Source organism: Staurois parvus, unplaced genomic scaffold (genome assembly GCF_062004578.1).
Source record: "Staurois parvus isolate SC_StPar_1 unplaced genomic scaffold, SC_StPar_1.0 ptg000168l, whole genome shotgun sequence".
Classification (NCBI taxonomy): domain Eukaryota; kingdom Metazoa; phylum Chordata; class Amphibia; order Anura; family Ranidae; genus Staurois; species Staurois parvus.
Genome location: NW_028317964.1, coordinates 4868044 through 4891357, shown reverse-complemented (window position 1 = coordinate 4891357; position 23314 = coordinate 4868044). Strand labels below are relative to the sequence as shown.

Here is a 23314-nt window from a genome sequence, read left to right as displayed (position 1 = left end):
GCTGTTGAGTGCCCCCACAGCAAGCAGCTTGCTATGGGGGCACCTGCTGCTCTGTGTGTTCATTCACTCACAGAGCCTCTCTCTCCTCATTAGCTGACTGACTGTGATTGACAGCAGTGGGAGCCAATGGCTGTCCCAGCCAATGAAGAGGCAGAGACCCAGGACAGCCAAGGCTGTCATTCACATCGCTGGATCGCAATGAGGCTCAGGAAAGTATTGAGGGGGCTGGTGGGGCTTCTGTACAAAGAAGGTTTTTTACCTGAAGGTAAAAAACCTTCAGACTTTACAAACACTTTCAAGTGCATGTCTGAGCAAAATAAAAAATAAACATTCGCAGTACATCTTTGTATTCCATGCACATTTCCCCAGTTTTGTCCCTTCAAAGACCCTGCATTTAAAGTGGTTGTAAACCTCAGACATGAAATGTGAACAAAGCATATCCCTCTAAAATGTGTACTTGTCTCAGTCCAGAGCACTAAGTGTCATTTCTGTCTGCTGCTTCATTCCTCCTGCGAGATTTCAAAACATTGCTCTTGCTCTGACTGTATGACTGCCATATAAAGCTTTGGACCCATGTTGGAGATCTACAGTGTGGAGGTGATGTTCTTCTGCTATGATTATCTTCGGTTCCGGCCAATGGTCGCTACACCACCAGCTTACAAACACAGCTAATTTTCCAGGAAACGTGTACGTTAGGAATGTGCATTTGTATCTCTTGTCTTAACTAAGAGCACTAAGTGTCATTTCTGTCTGCTGCTCCATTCCTCTGCTATCGGCATGTGTCACATCTGGCAAGTTTTCCTGACACCAAGAGAAAAATGGTGACGGGGGAGGGATCTCCAGCTGATTGACAGCCTCAGCTCTGTTGCTGTGAGCTGTGTGGAGGGGGGGGGGATGTCTCTTACTTCCAATCAGTTCTCAAAGCTCTCCTCACTGAGCTCTGCAGATTGTAACTTCAGCTTTCCTCCCCCTTTACTGAACTCTCAGATAGCTGTATATAGTCTGGTTTGTGAATGAATGTAGAGAAGAGAAGACTGCAGATAAACAGGTACAACTTATATAGGAGGTTTTGTTTCAACTCTGTGCATCACCTCAGGCCAGTCACTTCACTGGTTATATGTGAAGGTTTACAACCATTTTAAGGAAACACCTTTTGACTTGCCAGAAATACATTCAGCTACTAAATCCTGTTGTTGAATGACAACACACAGCATTTTTGTGGACTGGGTGGTGTCAGCCCCCTCAGTTGTATGGCTACATTTCTCAAACCCCCCTACTCTCCTTATCTCCACAACATAGACACTAGGTCTAGCTTTTCTCAACATAGACTTCTCCAGTCTACCTTTTCTCAACCAAGGTTTTGTGGAACCCCAGGATTCCTTCAGAGGTTGCAAGGGGCTCCTTGAGCATTGAGCAATCTCTGCCTCTCAGATTTGCATCCACTGACCCCACTGGTCTTTGTAGCTCTGTAAGAGGTGAATTCCTCCCAGTGACCACAGATGAAAGGAGGATTCTTCCCAGCAGCCATCACACTGATGCATCATAATTATTGACAAGGGTTCCCTGAGACCGTAAAGTTATTTCAAGGGTTCCTCCATGTCTAAGGACTAATTCACACTATGTGCGGTGACAGATGGTTTACTGCATTGTAAATCGTTTGTCACCGCAGGGGCATACAGGAAACAATTGTTTCCTATGTGTCTCATTCACACTGCAGTGCAGACATGCTGTATTTTAGCGCAGAACAATAGCAGGGGCCTCCCTAGGCATGTGCGGGGGGTGCGTGCCGCACCAGGTGACATCTACCGCACAGGGTGACACCAAACTCGCTCCACAAAAAGGTAAGTTGTACAGTAAGCCAACGATCCCGACAGGATGGATCAGATCTGCGGATTGAGCATAATGGATCGGAGTCCGATCCATTATCCTCCCAAATCCGCAGATCCGATCCATCCTGCATGGATCGTCGGCATGCAACCTATACAGGGTTAATTGATCTCTCCATGAAAAGGTAAGTTTTAAAGCAAGCCGACAATCCCCGCAGGATGGATCGGATCTGCGAATTGGGGAGGATAATGGATTGGACTCCGATCCATTATGCTCAATCCGCAGATCCGATCCATCCTGTGGGGATTGTCTGAAGGGGTGTGACCAAGTGTTACTGCACCGGATGACACCAACCCTAGGGACGCCCCTGCTGAATAGCATGGCGATATAAGGTAGTGCATCACACTGTCATGAACGAAGTGTACATTTTGTACACTCCAAATAAAGTTTGTACAAAAAAAAGGGAGTTGTGTTATGTCCTGAATCACACACCACACTGCCCCCTACCACAGCCGGGAACGGAGAACTGTTGTAGCGGTGAATCATTCTGGGAACTCCTAGAGTTTCGGTGTGAATAGAGCCTAAAAGGTTCAGAAAGCCTGCTGTAGTTCAGAGTAAGTATTAGGAGGGCTTATAGAAGAAGTGAGCATGGGCCAGCTCTGAATTTCTGACAAGATCAACCGGTATTTATTTGTACTTATCAGATATGACAAAACTGTTTCAGTAGCATATTTAATATACCAAAAGGTAGTTCATTGTTATGGTATTGATGTTTTAACATCAGTTTTCCTGGCCAAAAGTTCTTGCTTAGTTTATTTTGCACGTATTTGTGCATATACAAGCAAAATAAATTCCACCTCCCAAAAAAGACTTTTAACCAAATTCAAATTAACATTTTAGACAGGTAGGTGTGTATTTGTGCATAATTTGTGCATAAGAGGGCCCCTCCTCTTCTCCATCTACACCTCCTCCCTTGGCAAACTTATTCACTCCCACGGCTTCAATTACCACCTCTATGCCGACGACACCCAAATTTACCTCTCCACCCCCCACCTCACCCCCTCACTCTCTGCCCGCATCACCCACCTCCTAAACGACATATCAGACTGGATGTCGCTCCATTTCCTCAAACATAACCTATCCAAAACCGAGCTCCTGGTCTTCCCCCCACCCCGTGCCCCCATCCTCTCCATCACTACTAACAACGCCACCATCTCTCCCACCCCACACGCCAAAGTCCTGGGTGTCACCCTGGACTCCCACCTCTCCTTCCTACCCCACATCCAACTGCTATCTAGATCTTGCAGGCTCCACCTCCGCAACATCTCCAAGATACGCACATTCCTCACCCCAGACACCACCAAACAACTTGTACACTCCCTCATCATCTCACGCCTGGACTATTGCAATTCCCTTCTCACTGGCCTACCCAAACGAACGCTATCCCCACTCCAGTCGATCCTAAACTCCACAGCTAGACTCATCCACCTCACCAACCGCTCCACATCTGCCTCCCCCCTCTGCCAATCCCTTCATTGGATCCCGATTGCCCAACGCATCAAATTCAAGCTGCTAACTCTGACCTACAAGGCCATTCGCAATGCCACCCCGAACTACATAACTGACCTGATACCCAGATACTACCCTACCCGTGCCCTCCGCTCCTCACAGGACCTCCTGCTCTTTAGCTCCCTGGTCTCCTCCTCCCATGCCCGATTGCAGGACTTTTCCAGGACTTCCCCCATCCTCTGGAACTCCCTACCCCAATCCATCAGACTGTCACCTACCCTCCTCACCTTCAGGCGCACCCTGAAAACCCTGCTCTTCAGGGACGCCTACCCCAACCTCACCTAACACCCGACCTCACCTAACAACTAACCTCCTCCACTCCTCCCACCACTCCATCCCCCACAGCCATCTCCTCCTGTGCCACCTTCCCCTCCCTCCTAGATTGTAAGCTCGAAAGAGCAGGGCCCTCGAACCCCTCGTGTATTGTAATGTTACTGTCTTGTCTCACGTTATGTCCCCCTTGCTACTGTACAGCGCTGAGCATACCCTTTGGCGCTATATAAATACTGTATAATAATAATAATAATTGTATGCATGTAAAATACTGACCGGCAAGATTTCTGTGTTTTTGTTTTTTTCACTTATCTATATGCAGCACATGTTTATGTGCCTGTGTGTACAGGCACATTGAAATCAATGGGCTGCATTTAGGTCAGTAAAAAAAAAAAACACCTGTATGCCTTCAAACGCTGAATTTTTAGACAGCAGTGTGCTAAGAGCTGTTGGGGTTTCCATACACACATGGAAGATGCATGCATTCTACCATTGGTGACCTTCACTTCTGAAAATTCTAATTACCTGGTTGTCATGCTAAAGCTTTGGCTTCAGTATTTTATGAATCAGTGACCTGGAACAACTATGCAAATTAGGAGTTTTGACTTTTCTCTAGCATTTATTTTTTTATTTGGCTTTCAGTTTTACCTGCTTGCTCTTCAGAATGTTTAATATGTTAAATATGTATTCAAATTAAAAATGAAACCTTGATATACTGTATATGCTAGTTCTGTTCTTCTGCATGATTGCAGTTTTGGTTCAACTTTTATATGTAATCTGGTGATCCTGGAACACACCTGCCGGTGATGCTGAAACACTCCATTGGCTTTACTGCACAAAAAAACAAATTTTATCCACATGAGCTCTGAAGGATTTTACCCCATTCATGACCAGGGCACTTTTTGCTATTCAGCACTGTGCTACTTCAACTGGCAATTGCGCGGTCATGCAGCGCTGTACCCAAATTAAATTTAAATCATTTTTTCACACAAACAGAGCTTTATTTTGGTGGTATTTAATCACTGCTGTTTTTTTTTTATTATTTTGTAATATATAAACAAAAAAAGACCGAAAATTTTGAATAAAAAAATATTTTTTTTACTTTCTGCTATAAAACATGTCCATTAAAAAAATTAAAGAAAATAATTTTCTTCATAAATTTAGGTTTAAAATGTATTCTGCGTGCGGGGTCATGTTATACAGCTGGTGCGGTCCGGAAGCGGGAGCGGGAACGTCGACTCTAGGAGCTTCATTCTCTCCTGGCCTCTGCGGATGCGCGTTGGAAGTCATCTCCATCCGTGGCCCATAAACGCGCTCGGGACGCTCTGGCGACAGAATTGGACCTCCTTGCCTCTTCGGAGGCGGAACGGGCCTTGCGTTGGACCAAACATAAATTCTATTCGTGTGCTAATAAGCCCGGTCCCATGCTAGCCAGGAAACTAAATTCTGTGGGGAAACCCCATAAACCGATTCGGCTTCGACTTTCCACGGGTGGCTGTACTTCTAATCCCCAGCAGATTGTTTCCCGATTCTCGGACTTCCTTTCGCGCCTCTATGCTGCCCCAGATCCCTTCCCTGTGGCCCAGGCAGAGGCATTCTTTCAGGACCTCCATCTTCCTGGATTAACCGAGGCAGCACAGGCGGCCCTCAACGCAGGTGTCACCGTACCGGAAGTGCTACAAGCAATCAAATCTTTACGGTCCACCGCGGCCCCAGGTCCAGACGGCTTCTCCGGTCTCTATTATAAAAAATTCTCAGCCCTTTTGGCACCCTTTTTAGCTGCCTACTGTAATGAGTTACGACAGGGCTCCTTGCCCTCTCCGGACGCACTTAGGGCACATATCTCTATGATTCCTAAGACGACCGATGATGTCCAGGAACCGCAAGCCTTCCGGCCCATCTCTCTTCTTAATGAAGACTTGAAAATATTGGGCAAGATCCTTAGTTTTCGCATCAATAAATATTTGTGTAGCCTGGTCCACAGGGACCAAGTAGGGTTCGTCCCCGGGAGGCAGGCGGGTGATAACGTCCGTAAGGTGGTCCATCTTATACATTTTCTGCAACAACGGAAAATCCCAGGATTCTTACTGTCCTTGGACATATATAAAGCTTTTGATTCTCTATCCTGGGAATATCTGCGGTTTGTGCTGTCTCGCTGGGGTTTTGGGGATTCTATTCTCTCATGGATTCAAGCCTTGTATTCCTTTCCTTCGGCTTCCGTTAAATACGCTGGATATTTCTCGGATCCCTTTCCTGTTGGGCGAGGGACGAGGCAGGGCTGCCCACTGTCCCCGGCACTCTTTGTCCTGGCGCTTGAGCCACTGGCTTTAGCGCTCCGGACCGACTGCAATGTATCGGGGGTTCCATACGCGGGACAGGAGTTTAAGCTGAGCCTCTTTGCGGACGATGCCCTCTTGACCCTTACTAATCCTCTGACGACGCTTCCTAATTTGCAACGGGTTCTTGAGCGCTTTTCCTTGATCTCGGGTCTACGTATTAATTTGGATAAAACCGTTGCTCTCAATATTACTTTGGCTTCAGATTTGGTTTCACGCCTACAATCCCATTTCCCTTACCGGTGGGCTTCCTCTTCTCTTGAATACTTGGGCATTCGCTTGACCCCCACCTATGACTCCCTTTTTGCTGCAAATTATTATCCTTTGCTTAGCTCCTTATCTTCTCTTATGCATTCCTGGCAATTTCCGCACCTGTCTTGGATAGGACGGGTTCACTCAGTGAAAATGACCATCTTGCCGAAATTGTTATATTATTTTCGCACCCTCCCAGTGCGGGTTCCCCCTCATTTTCTTCGGTTGCTTCAGGCGAAGTTTATGCGTTTTATCTGGGCCAATAAGCATCCCAGAGTTTCTAGAAATACGCTCTTTGCTCATAGACTCCAAGGTGGTCTTGGGGTACCCAATGTAACTAAGTATTATCAGGCGAGCCAAATTGCCCCGCTGTCTATGTTGCACGCTTCCTCCGACGTTCCTCTCTGGGTCCTGCTGGAACTACCTAATTGTGCCCCTATCGCACTATCGACACTTCTATGGCTTCCCCCTGCCCTGCGCCCTACGGTGCTGAGTCCGATGTTGCTCCATGGCCTACGAGTCTGGGACTCGGTACGTTACTCCAGTGGTCTGATGTCGCCTTTCTTGCCCTTGCTTCCAATCGTTAATAATCCTCTTTTCCCGCCGGGTCTAGACCACCCGAGGGCATTTTCTTGGTGGGTGGCTCATGGTTTCTCACAGGTGCAACACTTTTTGATTTTTCGGTCCTTTCCCACCTGGAATGTCCTCCGGGAGTCTCGGGATGTTCCCCCAGCGGAATTTTTTCGGTACCTTCAATTGCGGCACTGGCTGCTCTCGCTGAGGGCCACTTCTGCTTTCCCATATCAGAAATCTGCCTTTGAACGGCTTTGCCAACAGCGTCCGGGCGCCCCGGGCCTTATCTCCCTTCTTTACGCAGCTTTGAACAGATGCTCGTCGCACACTTCTCTTTCATATGTAGTTCAGTGGGAACGCGACCTGGGAGTGGCTGTGGATCCGGAGGACTGGCATAAAGCCTGGTCACTCATAGCTAAATGTTCGTTTAATACGACCACGCTGGAAGCAGCCTATAAGGTATTGTTTCGTTGGTATTGGGTGCCGGCTCGTTTGGCCCAGGCTAACCCTGCCTGTAGTGATCGATGTTTTCGGGGTTGTGGCCATCGTGGCGATGTACTGCATATCTGGTGGTCATGCCCGAGGTTGGTTCGTTTTTGGTCTCGTGTGTTTGGCCTCCTTTTCACTTTGTTTCATCTCTCCATACGCCGGGATGCTCGGTATGCTTTGCTTCATTGCCCCATACCGGGCCTCTTGGCTCGTCAGCAGCGGTTGGCTTCCTATTTGTTTTTATCGGCCACTAGGACAATTGCCCAGGCCTGGAAGAGTCCGTTTGTACTTTTTCAGGGGGTGCGGGATCGTATGACTACTATGATGCTCAATGAACAGATGTCGAGTATATGCAACGACTCTCAACATAAATTTTTGACAATATGGGAGCCGTGGTTGCAATATGCCTTTCCCACGCTCCCCCCTGCCAGTGTAGGGAGGTGAAGGAGTTTTGTATTGGCGCTCATGGACCCTTGCTCTTTGGTGTGTGTTTTTTTTTGTTTTGTTTTTTTTGTTTTGTTTTTTTTTCTTTTTTCTCTTTCTTTCTTCTCTGCTTTTCTTCTTTCCTTTTCTGTTTGTTTTGATGTGACAGTGGACAGCTGTCTTTAGGTGCGATAATCTGAGTTTCACTGATGTTATTGTAACCTATGTGCCATTGATAGCCCCTGCGCGGGCATACGTTTTGCCTTATTGGAATTAGAGCGTTGTCTGCTCTATTATGCATTTTCTATCGGTGCAATTGATAGCCCCTGCGTGGGCGTGTTTTGTTGCCTCTGTTGCCTCTGTTTTATACTGTTTAAATTTAATAAAAACCATTGAAATACAAAATGTATTCTGCTACATTTGTTTGGTAAAAAAAAAAATCCTAATAAGTGTATATTGATTGGTTTGTGTGAAAGTTGTAGCGTCTACAAACTATAATATATATACTGGTATAATATATATACTGGAATTTACGCTATAGACGCTATACTAGTAATGGCAGTGATCAGTGACCTATAGTGGGACTGTGATAGTGTGGTAGGCAATCTGACACTAACTGAGTGGGAGCTGACAATGACATCACCAGTGACACAGTGATCAATGCCAATACTATACACTGTCACTGTACTATTGACCCTGGCTTTGAAGGGGTTAACATCTAGGGTTAAAAGGGTTCAATCAAACGGCTAACTTTGTGCCTAGCAATGTGTAATGTGTGCTGCTTTTACTAAGCGATGTGTTTTTTTTTTCCCCTGCTTTGCAGGGAGAAAAAACAGGCACATTGCTGCTCTCCATTCTGATCCCTGTGTTCTTAGTAAACTCGGGGCTCTGTTCTGTCATATGCTAAGCCAATCAGCAGGTCTCTGCTTTGAATAATTGGCCGGGACCTTATTGGCTTCTGCCGTAGCAAATAACAGCACAAAAGGGGTGGTGCACGCCCCCTACCTGGAAATACTGATCACTCACATGTACGTAGTCTGGCGCGGCGGGCCTGCTCTGCTGCAGTAAAACTGCGGTAGGCAGTCGGGAAAAAGCGGAGAGTTGAGGTAACACAATAAATGTCTCCTTGTGACCATGTTTTTATTTTTTAACTGAGGATTATCCAGTTTGGATTTTTAGATACATACATGCAGTGTATGTGATGAGACAGATACAGTATATACATTGTGTGGGTATATGTGTGTATGTATATACAGTGAGGAACAGAAGTATTTGAACACCCTGCAATTTTGCAAGTTCTCCCACTTAGAAATCATGGAGGGGTCTGAAATTCACATTGTAGGTGCATTCCCACTCTGAGAGACAAAACTTAAAACAAAAATTCAGGAAATCACATTGTATGATTTTAAAGAATGTATTGAACATAAGTATTTGAACACCTGAGAAATCAGTGTTAATATTTGGTACAGAAGCCTTTGTTTGCAATTACAGAGGTCAAACGTTTCCTGTAGTTCTTGACCAGGTTTGCACACACTGCAACAGGGATTTTGGCCCACTCCTCCACACAGATCTCCTCTAGATCTGTCAGGTTTCGGGGCTGTCGCTGAGCAACATGGAGTTTCAGCTCCCTCCAAAGATGTTCTATTGGATTTAGGTCTGAAGACTGGCGAGGCCACTCCAGAACCTTGATATGCTTCTTACGGAGCCACTCCTTGGTTATCCTGGCTGTGTGCTTCGGGTCGTGTCATGTTGGAAGACCCAGCCACGACCCATCTTCAATGCTCTGACTGAGGGAAGGAGGTTGTTGCTCAAAATCTCACAATAAATGGCCCCATTCATCCTCTCCTTAATACAGTGCAGCCGTCCTGTCCCCTTCGCAGAAAAGCACCCCCAAAGCATGATGTTACCACCCCCATGCTTCACAGTAGGGATGGTGTTCTTGGGATGCAACTCATCCTTCTTTTTCCTTCAAGTGAAGTTTAATAAATTATTTCCAAATCAGCCAATGTGGTTGTCTGGATTTTTTTCTCATTTTGTCTCTCATAGTTGAGGTCTACCTATGATGCCAATTACAGGCCTCTCTCATCTTTTTAAGTGGGAGAACTTGCACAATTTGTGGCTGACTAAATACTTTTTTCCCCCACTGTGTGTGTGTATATATATATATATATATATAATTTTTTTTTTAAATTGCAAACCACTTGAGTGGGAAAAAGAAAAGCAGAAAAAGAAGGAATTTATTCCTGTTTCTCCCATCTATTACATGGCTGACACACTTGAAAGGTCATTGTTAGAGATACTAAGAGCAAACATAGCCATCCAGTGGGAAAAATAATTTACAGGGAATTGATCAAGTGACTGTAAACTCCGGCAGGGTATAGACTAATGTCAATGAATAGACATTATCTGTATAGCACCGCGGGGTATGGTGGTCCTTTATCGGAGTCGTTTCGTGACAAAATAGCTCCCTAGTTGAAGACTTGAAAATGCACCTGCCTCCCCGAGAAACGTACACAATTGTGTGCCCATGCCATCTAATGTCTATCATTCAGTGTTCTAAAGAATAAATGGTTCTAGAATGAGTTTTATTCTCTGTGATCATCCAGTTCATTGTGTATGCTTCCCCCTGCTAAAGTCACAAAAAAAGCAAGAAAAAAAAAAAGAATATCATAATAAGCTCATTTTGTTAAGCACATAGATCAGTCTGTACTGTCTTGTACTGCCTGGCATTAGAAAGGGGCGGCCAAGCCCTTTTCATAGGCTTTTGTACATACATGGCAAGTGGTTTTGCAAAATGTATGTCTCTGCATTATGTCTACTGTAGATATCTTTGTAAATAAATGTACTATTTATCTTATTTCAATTATTATATTGTAAATGTTATTTTCCATCCTGTAAATCATTGCATTGCCTATTTGATACAGAATAACGGGAATAAAACCTGTGTCAGTACCATCCACTGGCCGATACTAGGCTGCTATATCCACACTTAGTGTTACTAAACCCCAGACCCTGCATTCACTATATCCGGTCTCCCACAGTACATACAACATGGAAGTGCAATTATTTTAGTAAATATAAACTGCTAAATACCTTTTCTCATCAGCAGTTAGAGCAGCCTTGTGACTTCTACCAGTGTCCAGCCCAGCACTAGATAAAGCTTGTAGGAGGAGTTTTCTTTCTGCTCTAGGAGGATGCAAAACCCCTGACCTCTGTCTGATTAGTGCTGAGTGGCCCTGTGCTGATCACATGCACTCTCCCAAGGAAAAAAAACCTCTTTAGCAATACACACCAAACTGAGCATGTGCAAACACCTATGGTTCAGTCTGTCTTATCAGGAGATAAGAGATGGTCGCTTGAAAAGGGGGAGGAACAGAGAAGAAAGGATCAAACTGTCTTTTTACCTGCTTTACCGCCGCCCTATAGCAGGAATACTGCTACAGGGTGGCAGGGGTGCGCAAAATCACGTATGTATAGGTGGTTTTGTATTTCCGGGTAGGGGGCGTGCGCAAGCCTAGCGAGCACCCTGCCAGTGCCACCATTCACAGTCTCAGCTGTTAATTACCGGGTCCCAGATGGTGATTACTCACTTACACACTGTGATTGCTGAGTAATACCGACAGGGAGAGAGAACTGTATGTAAACAATACAGATCTCTCCCCTGTCATCTCCAGTACGCTGCTTTGTATGGCAGAGCCATACAAAGCAGTGTGCTTACAGTGGAAAGCAGACACACAGCCCCCATAGTAAAACACACACAGCACACAGTTAACCCTTTGATCACCCCAGATGTTAACCCCTTCCTGCCCAGTGCCATTAGTACAGTATCAATGCTTTTTATTAGCACTGATCACTGTATTGGTGTCACTGGGGATGTCAGTGACACCAAGTCAGTTCCCCCCAGTATCAGAATGTTTGCCGCAGTCCCGCTATAAGTCATTGATCGTGGCCATTACTAGTATTAAAAACAAATTCCAGTATATATATAGCTAAAAATGCTATAACTGTCACATAAACCAATTCATTTACACATATTGGGATATTTTAGCAAAGATGTAGCAGAATACATTTTGCCCTAAATATATGATGAAATTTGATTTTTAATTTTTTTTATTGGACATGTTTAATAGCAAAAAGTAAAAAATACTGTTTTTTTTTCTCAAATTTGTAGGTCTTTTTTGTTTATAGCGCAAAAAATAAAAACTGCACAGGCGATCATATACCACCGAAAGAAAGCTCTGTTTGTGGGGAAAAGACATAAATTTCATTTGGGTGCAGCATTGCATGACCGCGCAATTGTCAGTTAAAGTAACACAGCGCCGTATTGTAAAAAAATGGACTGGTCAGGAAGGGGGGGTAAATCCTCTGGAGGGCAAGTGGTTACACAATGCAGAGAATTAACCCCTTAGGTTCTACAGTGAGTATTACAAGCATGCTTTACTGTATATACTGACTGATTTTACTGTTGTGGGTTTAGTAACATTTTAAGCACTCTGATTCTTGCATACCCAGTAGACTATACTATTTATTTGTACTTTTGTCTATGTTATTTTTCCTTCCCAAACATTTCTTTCTTTTCAGAGGTCGATAATTCTTATTTCACATTATGAAATGTACTGATTACGTTTGCAAAACTCTTGCAATTGCTTGTAGTTCTGTGTTAGGAGGATTATAACACCAATGCTGTATCCTATTTACATGTATGTACACAAGATACAGTAATGGCCAAAAATATTGGCACCCCTGCATTTCTAGCAGATAATGCACCACTTCGCCCAGAAAAATGTTGCAATTATAAATGTTTAGGCATTTTCATGTTTGTTTCTTTTGTTTGTATTGGTATGACATTGGTATGTAAAACACCAAGAATGGATTGGACAAAATTATTGGCACCCTCAATTTAATACTTGGTAGCACACCCTTTGGAAAAAATAACTGAAATAAATCGCTTCCTGTAACCATCAATGAGTTTCTTCCACCTCTGTACTGGAATTTGGACCACTCTTTTTTTCACCAACTGCTCCAGGTCTCTCAGATTGGAAGGGTTCCTTTTCCCAACTGCTGTTATGAGATCTCTCCACAGGTGCTCTATGGGATTGAAATCTGGACTCATTGCTGGCCAGTTCAGTACTCTCCAGCACTTTGTCTGAAACCATTTCTGGTTGCATTTTGATATATGCTTTAGGTCATTGTCCTGCTGTAAGACCCATGACCTCTGACGGAGACCCAACTTTCTGACACTGGGCCCTACATTGCACCCCAGAATTCTTTAGATTTCATAATGTCATGCACATGTCAAGACTTTGCAGTGCCTGAAGCAGCAAAGCAACCCCAAACCTTCAGTGAACCTCTACCATGTTTGACTATAGGGACTGTATTCTTTTCTTTAAAGGCCTCATTTATTTTTCTGAAAACAGTAGAGTGATGAGCTTTACCAAAAATAAAATTACAGCTTTCATCTGTCTGCAGCACATTCTACCAAAAGGATTTTTGCTTCATCAGGTAAGTTTTGTCAAACTCCAATCTGGCTATATTAATGTTTCTGTGTCAGCAGTGACCTCCTAATGGGTCTCCTACCATAGCGTCCCTTTTCATTCAGATGGCGATGTATAGTGCGAGCTGACCAAGTTGTACCCGGTGCCTGAAGGTCAGCTTGAACTTGTCTGGAAGTTGATCGAGGTTCTTTATCCACCATTCGAACAATCCTTCATTTCAATCTTTGATCAATTTTCTTCCTTGGTCCACGTCCAGGGACAGTAGCTACAGTGCCATGGGCTGTAAATTTCTTGACAAAGTTGTGCACAGTGGACACAGAAACATTAAGATCTCTGGAGTTGGACTTGTAACCTTCAGATCGTCCATGCTTTTCCACAATTTTTGTTATCACATTCTCAGACAATTCTTTGCTACTCTTTCTCTTCTCCATGCTCCATGTGGCACACAGAGACACGCAACAGAAAGGATGAGTCAAATTTTTGTGTCATACCAATACAAACAAAAGAAATAAACATGAAAATGCCTAAATATTTGTAATTGCAACAATTTTCTGGGCAAAGTGGTGCATTATCTGACAGAAATGCCGGGGGGGGACAAGATTTTTGGTCATGACTGTACTTCGTTATCTCTGATTGTTTCTTGGTCCTATCGACTCAACTCGGCCTTTTCTTCTTTGTAATTTTTATTACTGTTTTTTTTTTGTTCTTATTGTTGTTTTGTACTCTCAAAATTTCTAATAAAAGAGATTATACAAAAAAAGAATAACAGGATAAAGACGCCTGTAGCAACCAGAATTCCCCCCAATTGCATATAAGAAGGGTTTGCATCACTTTTATGTTGACATTTTAGGTATCTTTAAAAGCAAGAAATGTGTCTGCTCATGAATTATTCTGGTTACTTTTGCTGATCCGATATAGTGAAGATTGACGTACTGTGGCAGGCAAGGGCATATTTCTGTCTAGAAACTTTGGGAGCAAATCATTTCTTCCTTCTGTGGCACAGTGTTGAGAGCCATGGTAGTTTTGCACATTTTTAGGATTGGTTTTTACAGTATATCCTCTATTAAAGGACAACACCAAACAGACCAAGAAAACATGGGCTGGTGCACTGGGATCAGTGTATGTACATTATGAAATTCATATTGTGTATTCCAAGCCTGTGATCTGCCTCTTCAAGGTCTTGTTGTGGCCATCTTCTAGGGCCTCTGACCTTTCCTTCTCTCTGGTTGTCAGATTTCCCTCTATTCTTCTTTAGACAGAAATATGCCCTTGCCTGGCACTTAGTAGAGAAGATGCAGGCAAGACTGGAGGCCTCCGAAGTCATTGACTTTAAAGTAGCATATTGGAGGACCCAAGAACACAAAGATGATTATAACACACACAGCATCCCATCATTTTTTAATTTCAATGTCTTTTTATTGAGTGTTTCTTAAATGGTATACATCCTTTATATCATGTGTGTATTTTCTATTGTTTTGCTATAATGGTAGCTATACAATAATATATATTCTTCATTACTTTTTTTTCACATCTCTCCTGTTTCTCAGGTTATTTCTAGTGACCCGTTCTGGGTACCCACCACGGAGGAGGAATACTTACACTTTGGGGAGAAGGCAGACTCTGAGAACCAGGCCAGGAAATACATGAATTCTGTGAGGAAACGTAAAGGCCTGTATGTGGAAGAGAAGATAGTAGAACATGCCGAGAAGCAGAGAACTCTAAGCAAGAACAAATAACTATTTTCAGCTTCTTCATTTGTTTCTGAAAATCAAATGTACTGCTGGTTAGGTTTTCAGAGACATATGAAGTGGATTTTAATAAATGTAACTGATGAGAAAAATTGACTCCTGGTGTTCCATTTCCCTAAATAACTCCTGTGAATACTTTGTGTAGGCTGCTTCTTGCTGCAGTGTAAGGAGACTTCTGAGACCACAGGAATAAAACAGCATTCTTTCAGCTGGGCTGCTGATAATATATGCATATTGTTACACACCTTGTCTATAATGGCATTCTCTGAGCTGGATTTTAGACAATGGATGTGTATTATCACCCACCATGTCTATAACAGTATTCTCTGAGCTGTACTACAGACAATATACAGTTGCAAGAAAAAGTATGTGAACCCCTTGGGATTCCGTGGAGTTTTGCATGAATTGGGCATAAAATGTGCTCTGGACGTCATCTAAGTCACAACAATAGAAGAACACAGTCTGCTGAACATAATACTACACAAACATTAGATGTTGCCATGGTTTAATTGCACATAACATGTAAACATTCACAGTGCAGGGAGGAAAAAGTATGTGAACCTTTGGACTTAATAACTGGTTGACCCTCCTTTGGCAGCAATAACCTCAACCAAACGTTTCCTGTAGTTGCAGATCAGACCTGCACAACGATCTGGAGTCATTTTGGACCACTCCTCTTCACAAAACTGTTTCAGTGTAGCAATATTCTTGGGATGTCTGGTGTGAATCGCTCTCTTAAGGTCATGCCACAGCATTTCAATCAGGTTGAGGTCAGGACTCTGACTGGGCCACTCCAGAAGGTGTATTCTGTGCTGTTGCCGCCATTGTTTTGTTGAATTACTTGTATGCTTTGGGTCATTGTCCTGTTGCATCACCCATCCTCTGCGGAGCTTCAGTTGGCGGACAGATGGTCGTACGTTTTCCTGCAAAATGTCTTGATAAACTCTGGAATTCATTTTCCCATCAATGACAACAATCCGTCCAGGCCCTGAGGCAGCAAAGCAGCCCCAAACCATGATGCTCCCTCCGCCATGTTTCACAGTGGGGATGAGGTTTTGATGTTGGTGTGCTGTGCCTTTTTTTTCTCCACACATAGTTTTGTGTGTTCTTCCCAAACAACTCAATCTTGGTTTCATCTGTCCACAGTATATTTTGCCAGTAGTGCTGTGGAACATCCAGGTGCTCTTTTGCAAACTTCAATCATGCTGCAATCTTCTTTTTGGACAGCAATGGCTTCCTCCGTGGTGTCCTCCCATGTACTCCATTCTTGTTTAATGTTTTCCTTATTGTAGATGTGTCAACAAAAATGTTAGCATGTGCCAGAGATTTCTGTAGGTCTTTAGCTGACACTCCGGGATTCTTCTTTACCTCATGCAGCATTCTGCGCTGTGCTCTTGCAGTCATTTTTACAGGACGACCACCCCTAGGGAGAGTAGCAACAGTGCTAAACTTTCTCCATTTGTAGACAGTCTGTCTTACCGTGGACACATGAATATCAAGGCTTTTGGAGATACTTTTGTAACCCTTTCCAGCTTCATGCAAGTCAACAATTCTTGATGGTAGGTCTTCTGAGAGCTCTTTTCTGCGAGGCATGGTTCACATCAGACGGTGCTTCTTGAAACCAGTAAACCCAAAACAGGTGTGTGTTTTTTAAGGGCAGGACAGCTGTCAGCAACACATCCAATATCATCACACTGATTGGAGTCAAGGTTGGCTCACTCTCTGGCTCCAATTAGCTCTTGGAGAAGTCATTAAGCTAGGGCCTCACATACTTTTTCCTCCCTGCACTGTGAATGTTTACATGTTATGTGCAATTAAACCATGGCAACATCTAATGTTTGTGTAGTATTATGTTCAGCAGACTGTGTTCTTCTATTGTTGTGACTTAGATGACGTTCAGAGCACATTTTATGCCCAATTCATGCAAAACTCCATGTAATCCCAAGGGGGTCACATACTTTTTCTTGCAACTGTATGTGTATTAGGCCTCATGCACACTGCAGATCAGAAAAGCTGCTCCTAAAGCTGAAGAGCTGTTTTGAGCTTTTATTTTTCTCTGCCCGTTAATTCCCCTCCATGTTTATTTTTTTACATTTATTTCAGATACTTCTATAGCGCCATCAATTTACGCAACACTTTACATATATATTGTACATTCACATCAGTCCCTAACCCTCAAGGGGCGTACAATCTAAGGTCCCTAACTCACATTCATACATACACATACTAGGGACAATTTAGACAGGCGTTATTTAACTTACCAGCATGTCTTTGGAGTGTGGGAGGAAACCGGAATACCCAGAAGAAACCCTCACAAGCACAGGGAGAACATGCAAACTCCAGGCAGGTGGTGCCGTGGTTGGGGTTCGAACCAACTACCCTAATACTGCCAGGCGGAAGTGCTAACCATTTAGCCACTGTGCTGCCTACAGCCACATGTTAACCTACAGTATGTGTCCAAGCACACTATAGGCTTTTTCAGGAGTTTAGTGGCAGAAAAAAAAGCATCACTTGTGGGTTCAGGAGAGGAGCTTTTGAGCATAAAAAATGCTCAAAAGTTAAAAGATGCGCATTAGCGCACGTTAATGTATTCTAATGGCCAAAAGAATGCATTAATGCCAGACGTGGGAATGCGAATTAACGAGCATGAAAAAAAAAATGCGGCTTTTTACCGCATTTTTTAATTTTCCTGTAGCTCAAATTAATAATATCTTTTTAATAACTCCTGTAGCTCAAAAACTGTTTTTGAGCCTCTCGGTGTGCATTAGGCTTTATTGCATACTATGTCTATAACATCACTATCTGAGCTGGGCTGCAGATAATATAGGTGTATTATTACATAACATATCTATAATCGCATTCTTTGAGCTAGGCCGCAGACAATATATGTGTATTTTTTATACTGGGGCATATTTATATTGCAGTGAATCTTCCTGGTGCATGTGTTTAAAGTGAATGTTTGGTTAATATCCCCTTTATAAGTATACTCCATTTTGTCTCTATAGGCATTCTGTGAGCTGGGCTATCTACACATGTATTATCACATTCTGTGTCTGTAAAGGCATCTAAGCTGGACTGCTGACAATATACAGTTTTACAAAAATTGACTGACATTTTTTGAATATGGTGCAGTGAACCAGTATTCAGGGCATGAACATAAACAATAGAGTATATTACATCAAAGGGAGAGGAGCTCCTCATAATCTGGAGTAAAGAGAAAGCAAGTACGAATTCTGATAAGTTTGCTCTGGGGAAGGGTTCATGAATACACAGCATAAGACAATCATGAGAAGCTTGTAGCCCCCTGTGTAGTCCTCTGCCCGCCAACAGATAATTATCACCAGGGCCTGATTTCCTAATAGGCACTGTAGGCATATGCCTACAGGCGCCTTTCCTAGAGGGGCGCCCGTCGATATGAGCAGGAACCTGGAGAGAGAGTTTAGTTATGCTACTGCTCCCGGTTCTGGTGGTTCCCAGGTGGGCTGAATAGCCGCTCCAGTTCATTCACAAGGGCCCAGGACCTGAAGCATGGAAGGACTTTTTTTTTTCTCTAAATTGGCTCGCAGGCAGATTTACACAAGCTGCCGGCACCACATTTGTAGATAAATTTATAGCTCCCTGCTGGTGCAATGATATCACTAACAACCGCTTCCTCACTGCCTGCCTCTATCAGTGAAGTGCTGAGGGAACGGCGGGCTCATGCTGAGAGGGAATCAGCGGCAAAAACAATTAAGCGCACCCCTACATTTACCACAACTTCAAATTCAAACTAACTTGAATCTGGTCTTCCAAAGAGAAGAACCTCCTTAGGGGGTATGCATGTTGAACATGTATTATTTAACACCATTGTTTGATGACATTCACTGTTCTTGGAGGAAGTCATATGACATCCCCCCCAGAACACGCCTCGCGCTCGCCCCTCGAGCCACAATGAGGCACGATTAGACACCCGCTGTGTCCAGCGTATAGTGTACCGACCCACAGCCGATACCATGTGACCAATATGTTTAAAAGAAAAAGGGGGTGCTGTTGCGCTTAGGAAACAAATTAATATATATGTGAAAGAATTAACTATACAGTCATGGCCGAAATTGTTGGCACCCTTGATATTTCTCCAGGAAATCATGTATTTCTCACGAAACGTATTGCATTAACACATGTTTTGCTATACACATGTTTATTCCCTTTGTGTGTATTGGGACAAAACAAAAAAAGGGAGGAAAGAAAGCAAATTCGACATAATGTCACACAAACCTCCAAAAATGGGCTGGACAAAAGTATTGGCACCCTTTCACAACTGCGGATAAATAAGAATGTTACAAGCATGTGATGCTCCTGTAAACTCACCTGGGGCAAGTAACAGGTGTGGGCAATATAGAAATCACACCTGAAAGCAGATAAAAAGGAGAGACGTTCACTTAACCTTTGCATTGTGTGTCTGTCTGTGCCACACTAAGCATGGACAACAGAAAGAGGAGACGAGAACTGTCTGAGGACCTGAGAACCAAAATTGTGGCAAAATATCAACAATCTCAAGGTTACAAGTCCATCTCCAGAGAACTAGATTTGCCTTTGTCCACAGTGCGCAACATTATCAAGAAGTTTGCAACCCATGGCACTGTAGCTAATCTCCCTGGTCGTGGACGGATGAGGAAAATTGATGAAAGATTGCAACGCAGAATAGTCCGGATGGTGGATAAGCAGCCCCAAACATGTTCCAAAGACATTCAAGCTGTCCTGCAGGCTCAGGGAGCATCAGTGTCAGCGCGAACTATCCGTCGACATTTAAATGAAATGAAACGCTATGGCAGGAGACCCAGGAGGACCCCACTGCTGACACAGAGACATAAAAAAGCAAGACTACAGTTTGCCAAAATGTACTTGAGTAAGCCAAAAGCCTTCTGGGAAAACGTCTTGTGGACAGATGAGACCAAGATAGAGCTTTTCGGTAAAGCACATCATTCTACTGTTTACCGAAAACGGAATGAGGCCTACAAAGAACAAAACACAGTACCTACGGTAAAATATGGTGGAGGTTCAATGATGTTTTGGGGTTGTTTTGCTGCCTCTGGCACTGGGTGCCTTGACTGTGTGCAAGGCATCATGAAATCTGAGGATTACCAAAGGATTTTGGGTCGCACTGTAGGGCCCAGTGTCAGAAAGCTGGGTTTGCGTCCAAGATCCTGGGTCTTCCAGCAGGACAATGACCCCAAACATACGTCAAAAAGCACTCAGAAATGGATGGCAAAGAAGCGCTGGAGAGTTCTGAAGTGGCCAGCAATGAGCCCAGATCTAAATCCCATTGAACACCTGTGGAGAGATCTTAAAATTGCTGTTGGGAAAAGGTGTCCTTCCAATAAGAGAGACCTGGAGCTGTTTGCAAAGGAAGAGTGGTCCAAAATTCCGGGTGAGAGGTGTCAGAAGCTTATTGATGGTTATAGGAAGCGACTGATTTCAGTTATGTTTTCCAAAGGGTGTGCAACCAAATATTAAGTTAAGGGTGCCAATACTTTTGTCCAGCCCATTTTTGGGGTTTTGTGTGACATTATGTCATATTTGCTTTTCTGCCTCTGTTTTATATTTGTTCCAATACATACAAAGGGAATAAACATGTGTATAGCAAAACATGTGTTAATGCAATACCTTTTTTGTGTGAAATACTTGATTTTCAGGAAAAATATCAAGGGTGCCAACAATTTCGGCCATGACTGTATATAAGAAACCTATATAGCGGCAGTCCTAAATGTGAATTTCTAAACACAAAATCTTATATATTTAAAAAATGGACCGCTCTAAGTTCACAAATTGACAAAATAAACTGTGCAATCTTTAAAGTGATAACACTGAGCAAAATACAAATAAAATATTAATTTTCAGTCCCAACGTGTGAATAATTGGTGCTACAAAAAGCGATTGTGACTTACCTAGAGATAGGTGGTCATGAAATGACGGTGAGTTTACATCTATGTGGGGCACCAGTGTGAACACAGTGAAACACTTGTCATTTCAGTATGGAGTACCACCGTTCAAGATACAGCACTGTTGCACCAATTATTCACATGTTGGGACTGAATATTAATATTTTATTTGTATTTTGCTCAGTATTATCACTTTAAAGATTGCACAGTTTATTTTGTCAATTTGTGAACTTAGCACGGTCCATTTTTTAAATATATACCATGTTATTAATCACAGCAAATCACATGACAATTGTACCCAATGGATAGCATTAATTTATGCCATTCAATGTGTACTATTGTGTTGATTGCTGTGATTGGTCACAGGAATCACATGGTAATGATGTGGCCAGTCACAGTCCATTGGTACCATGTGATTCGCCAATCACAGCTAATCTCAATAGTAAACAATGGATTAATAGATTTAATTCTGAAATTCACTGTTATAAGCAATCATAGTGTGTATAAAAAAAAAATCCTGATCACTGCCCATGTTACTATGGTAACATTGTATTGCTTCGGTCACTGTATGTGGAAAAAATAATAATAATCGCAAAAATAAAAAAGTAAGGAAAAAAATATTTTAAAAACTTCGATTTTTTTTGTTTTGTTTTTTATTACATACTGTTACCAGTCAGTGTCCCTGATCACTTCCATGCCAGGTATATCATGGAGCTGTACTGCACTGGTGACCGTATGTAAAAAAAAAAAAAAAAACTTTGAAAATAAAACAATTTTTTTTAATTCCTTTATTTTCCAAACAAATTGTGACATAAAAATTACAACTTCAGAAAACTAGCCATGCCTCTTACTAAATACCGCAGACTGTCTACTTTCCCAAAAGAGGTCATTTGGGGGGTATTCTGTCCTAGCGTTTTAGGGCCCCATGAAATGAGACTGGCCATCAGTACATCAGGATTGACAGATTTTCAAATGTATATCCCATAGTTTGTGGACGCTATAACTTTATTACAGACTACATAATGTATACCAATTTGGGTATTTTTACCACAGAAATGTAACAGAATACATTTTGACCTAAATTTATGAAGAAAGATTATTTATTTGCAAAATTGTATAACACAAACGTAGAAAAAAGGTTTATTTTTTTCCAGTCTTTTTTCACTTATTTAACAAAAAATAAAAAACCCAGTGTAGATTAAATACCACCAAAAGAATGCTCTATTTGTGTGAAAAAAAATGGTATGGGTTGTGCAGTATGTTATATTAACTCCCAAATAATAACAACACCCAGTCATTTTTATATATGTAATAATAACTCCCCAGTCATTTTTATATATGTAATAATAACTCCTAAACAGAAAAAGGCGTAAGTTATCTAAAATAGATTCAATGTTTTAATTAAATGTTTATTCTTAAACAAATGAGTGCATTTATAATTTGGAATTTGGCATTTTAAAGAATTTGGCGCTTTAAAGAATTGATCCTCCAAATAATTAATGATAACTTTCAATAATTAAAACCTGTTAACACTCTTGCGTATATATTAATAGATAAGGCATATTAATTTCAGCTCTTACTTTCAACTTTTATGTCATTTAGTTTCTTCCAAACTAGGGGAGTTATTATTACATATATAAAAATGACTGGGGAGTTATTATTTGGGAGTTAACATAACATACTACATGGGTACAGTGTTGCATGACAATATGTCATTCAAAATGTGACAGCCCTGAAACAAGAAAATTGGCCTGGGCAGGGAAGGGGTGAAAGTGGTATTGAAGTGGCTAAACCTTAGACATTTGTGGTCTGGTTTTCTCTTTGCTATTGCCACGTGATGCCATCATGACAAGATCAACAGAGCTCTCTAAGGCCCTCAGAAAAAAGTTGTGGATGTCTATATGTCTGGCAAGGGATTTAAAAAGATTACAACATCGTCTGAAACCAATCTGTATGGAAAATCTATAAGCGGCACACATTTCAAACAACTGGTAATTTTTCCAGGACTGCCAGGCCCAGCAAATTCAACTCAAGAGCTGACTGATTAATGCTGAAAGATCTCCAAAGATGTCAAAATGTCACCACAGGGTGTTCAAGTAACTCTTCCAACAGATGGAGTCAAAGTGCATGCATCTACAATCAGAAAAAGATTGCACCAATTCAACTTGTGAGATAGGTTTTTTACGAAAAAGCTTTTGCTGTAAAAAAAAAAAAAAAAAACAGCATTAGAGCAAGATTACAGTTTGCTATTGAACATGTGGGCAAAGACCAAGCCTTCTGGTACTGAACTTCTAGAACAATGGTTGTCACAAACCGAAGACTGTATCTCAGGAGAAGAACCTAATAACAACTGTAAAGCATGGTAATGAAAATGTTATGTTTTGGGCTTGCTTTGCTGCTTCAGAGACTTG

The 23314-nt window shown here is 42.4% G+C and overlaps 1 protein-coding gene across 1 annotated transcript in view; it reads left to right on the top strand.

Moving 5' to 3' along the window:
• Nucleotides 1-15077, top strand: part of EFL1 (elongation factor like GTPase 1) — a 601029-nt gene extending 585952 nt beyond the window's left edge. Inside the window, exon 20 of the mRNA XM_089676417.1 lies at nucleotides 14785-15077. Within this exon, the coding sequence (XP_089532543.1) occupies nucleotides 14785-14973 (189 nt within the window). The 3' untranslated portion in view covers nucleotides 14974-15077. The remainder of the gene's footprint in view (nucleotides 1-14784) is intronic.
• Nucleotides 15078-23314: the final 8237 nt, after the last annotated feature.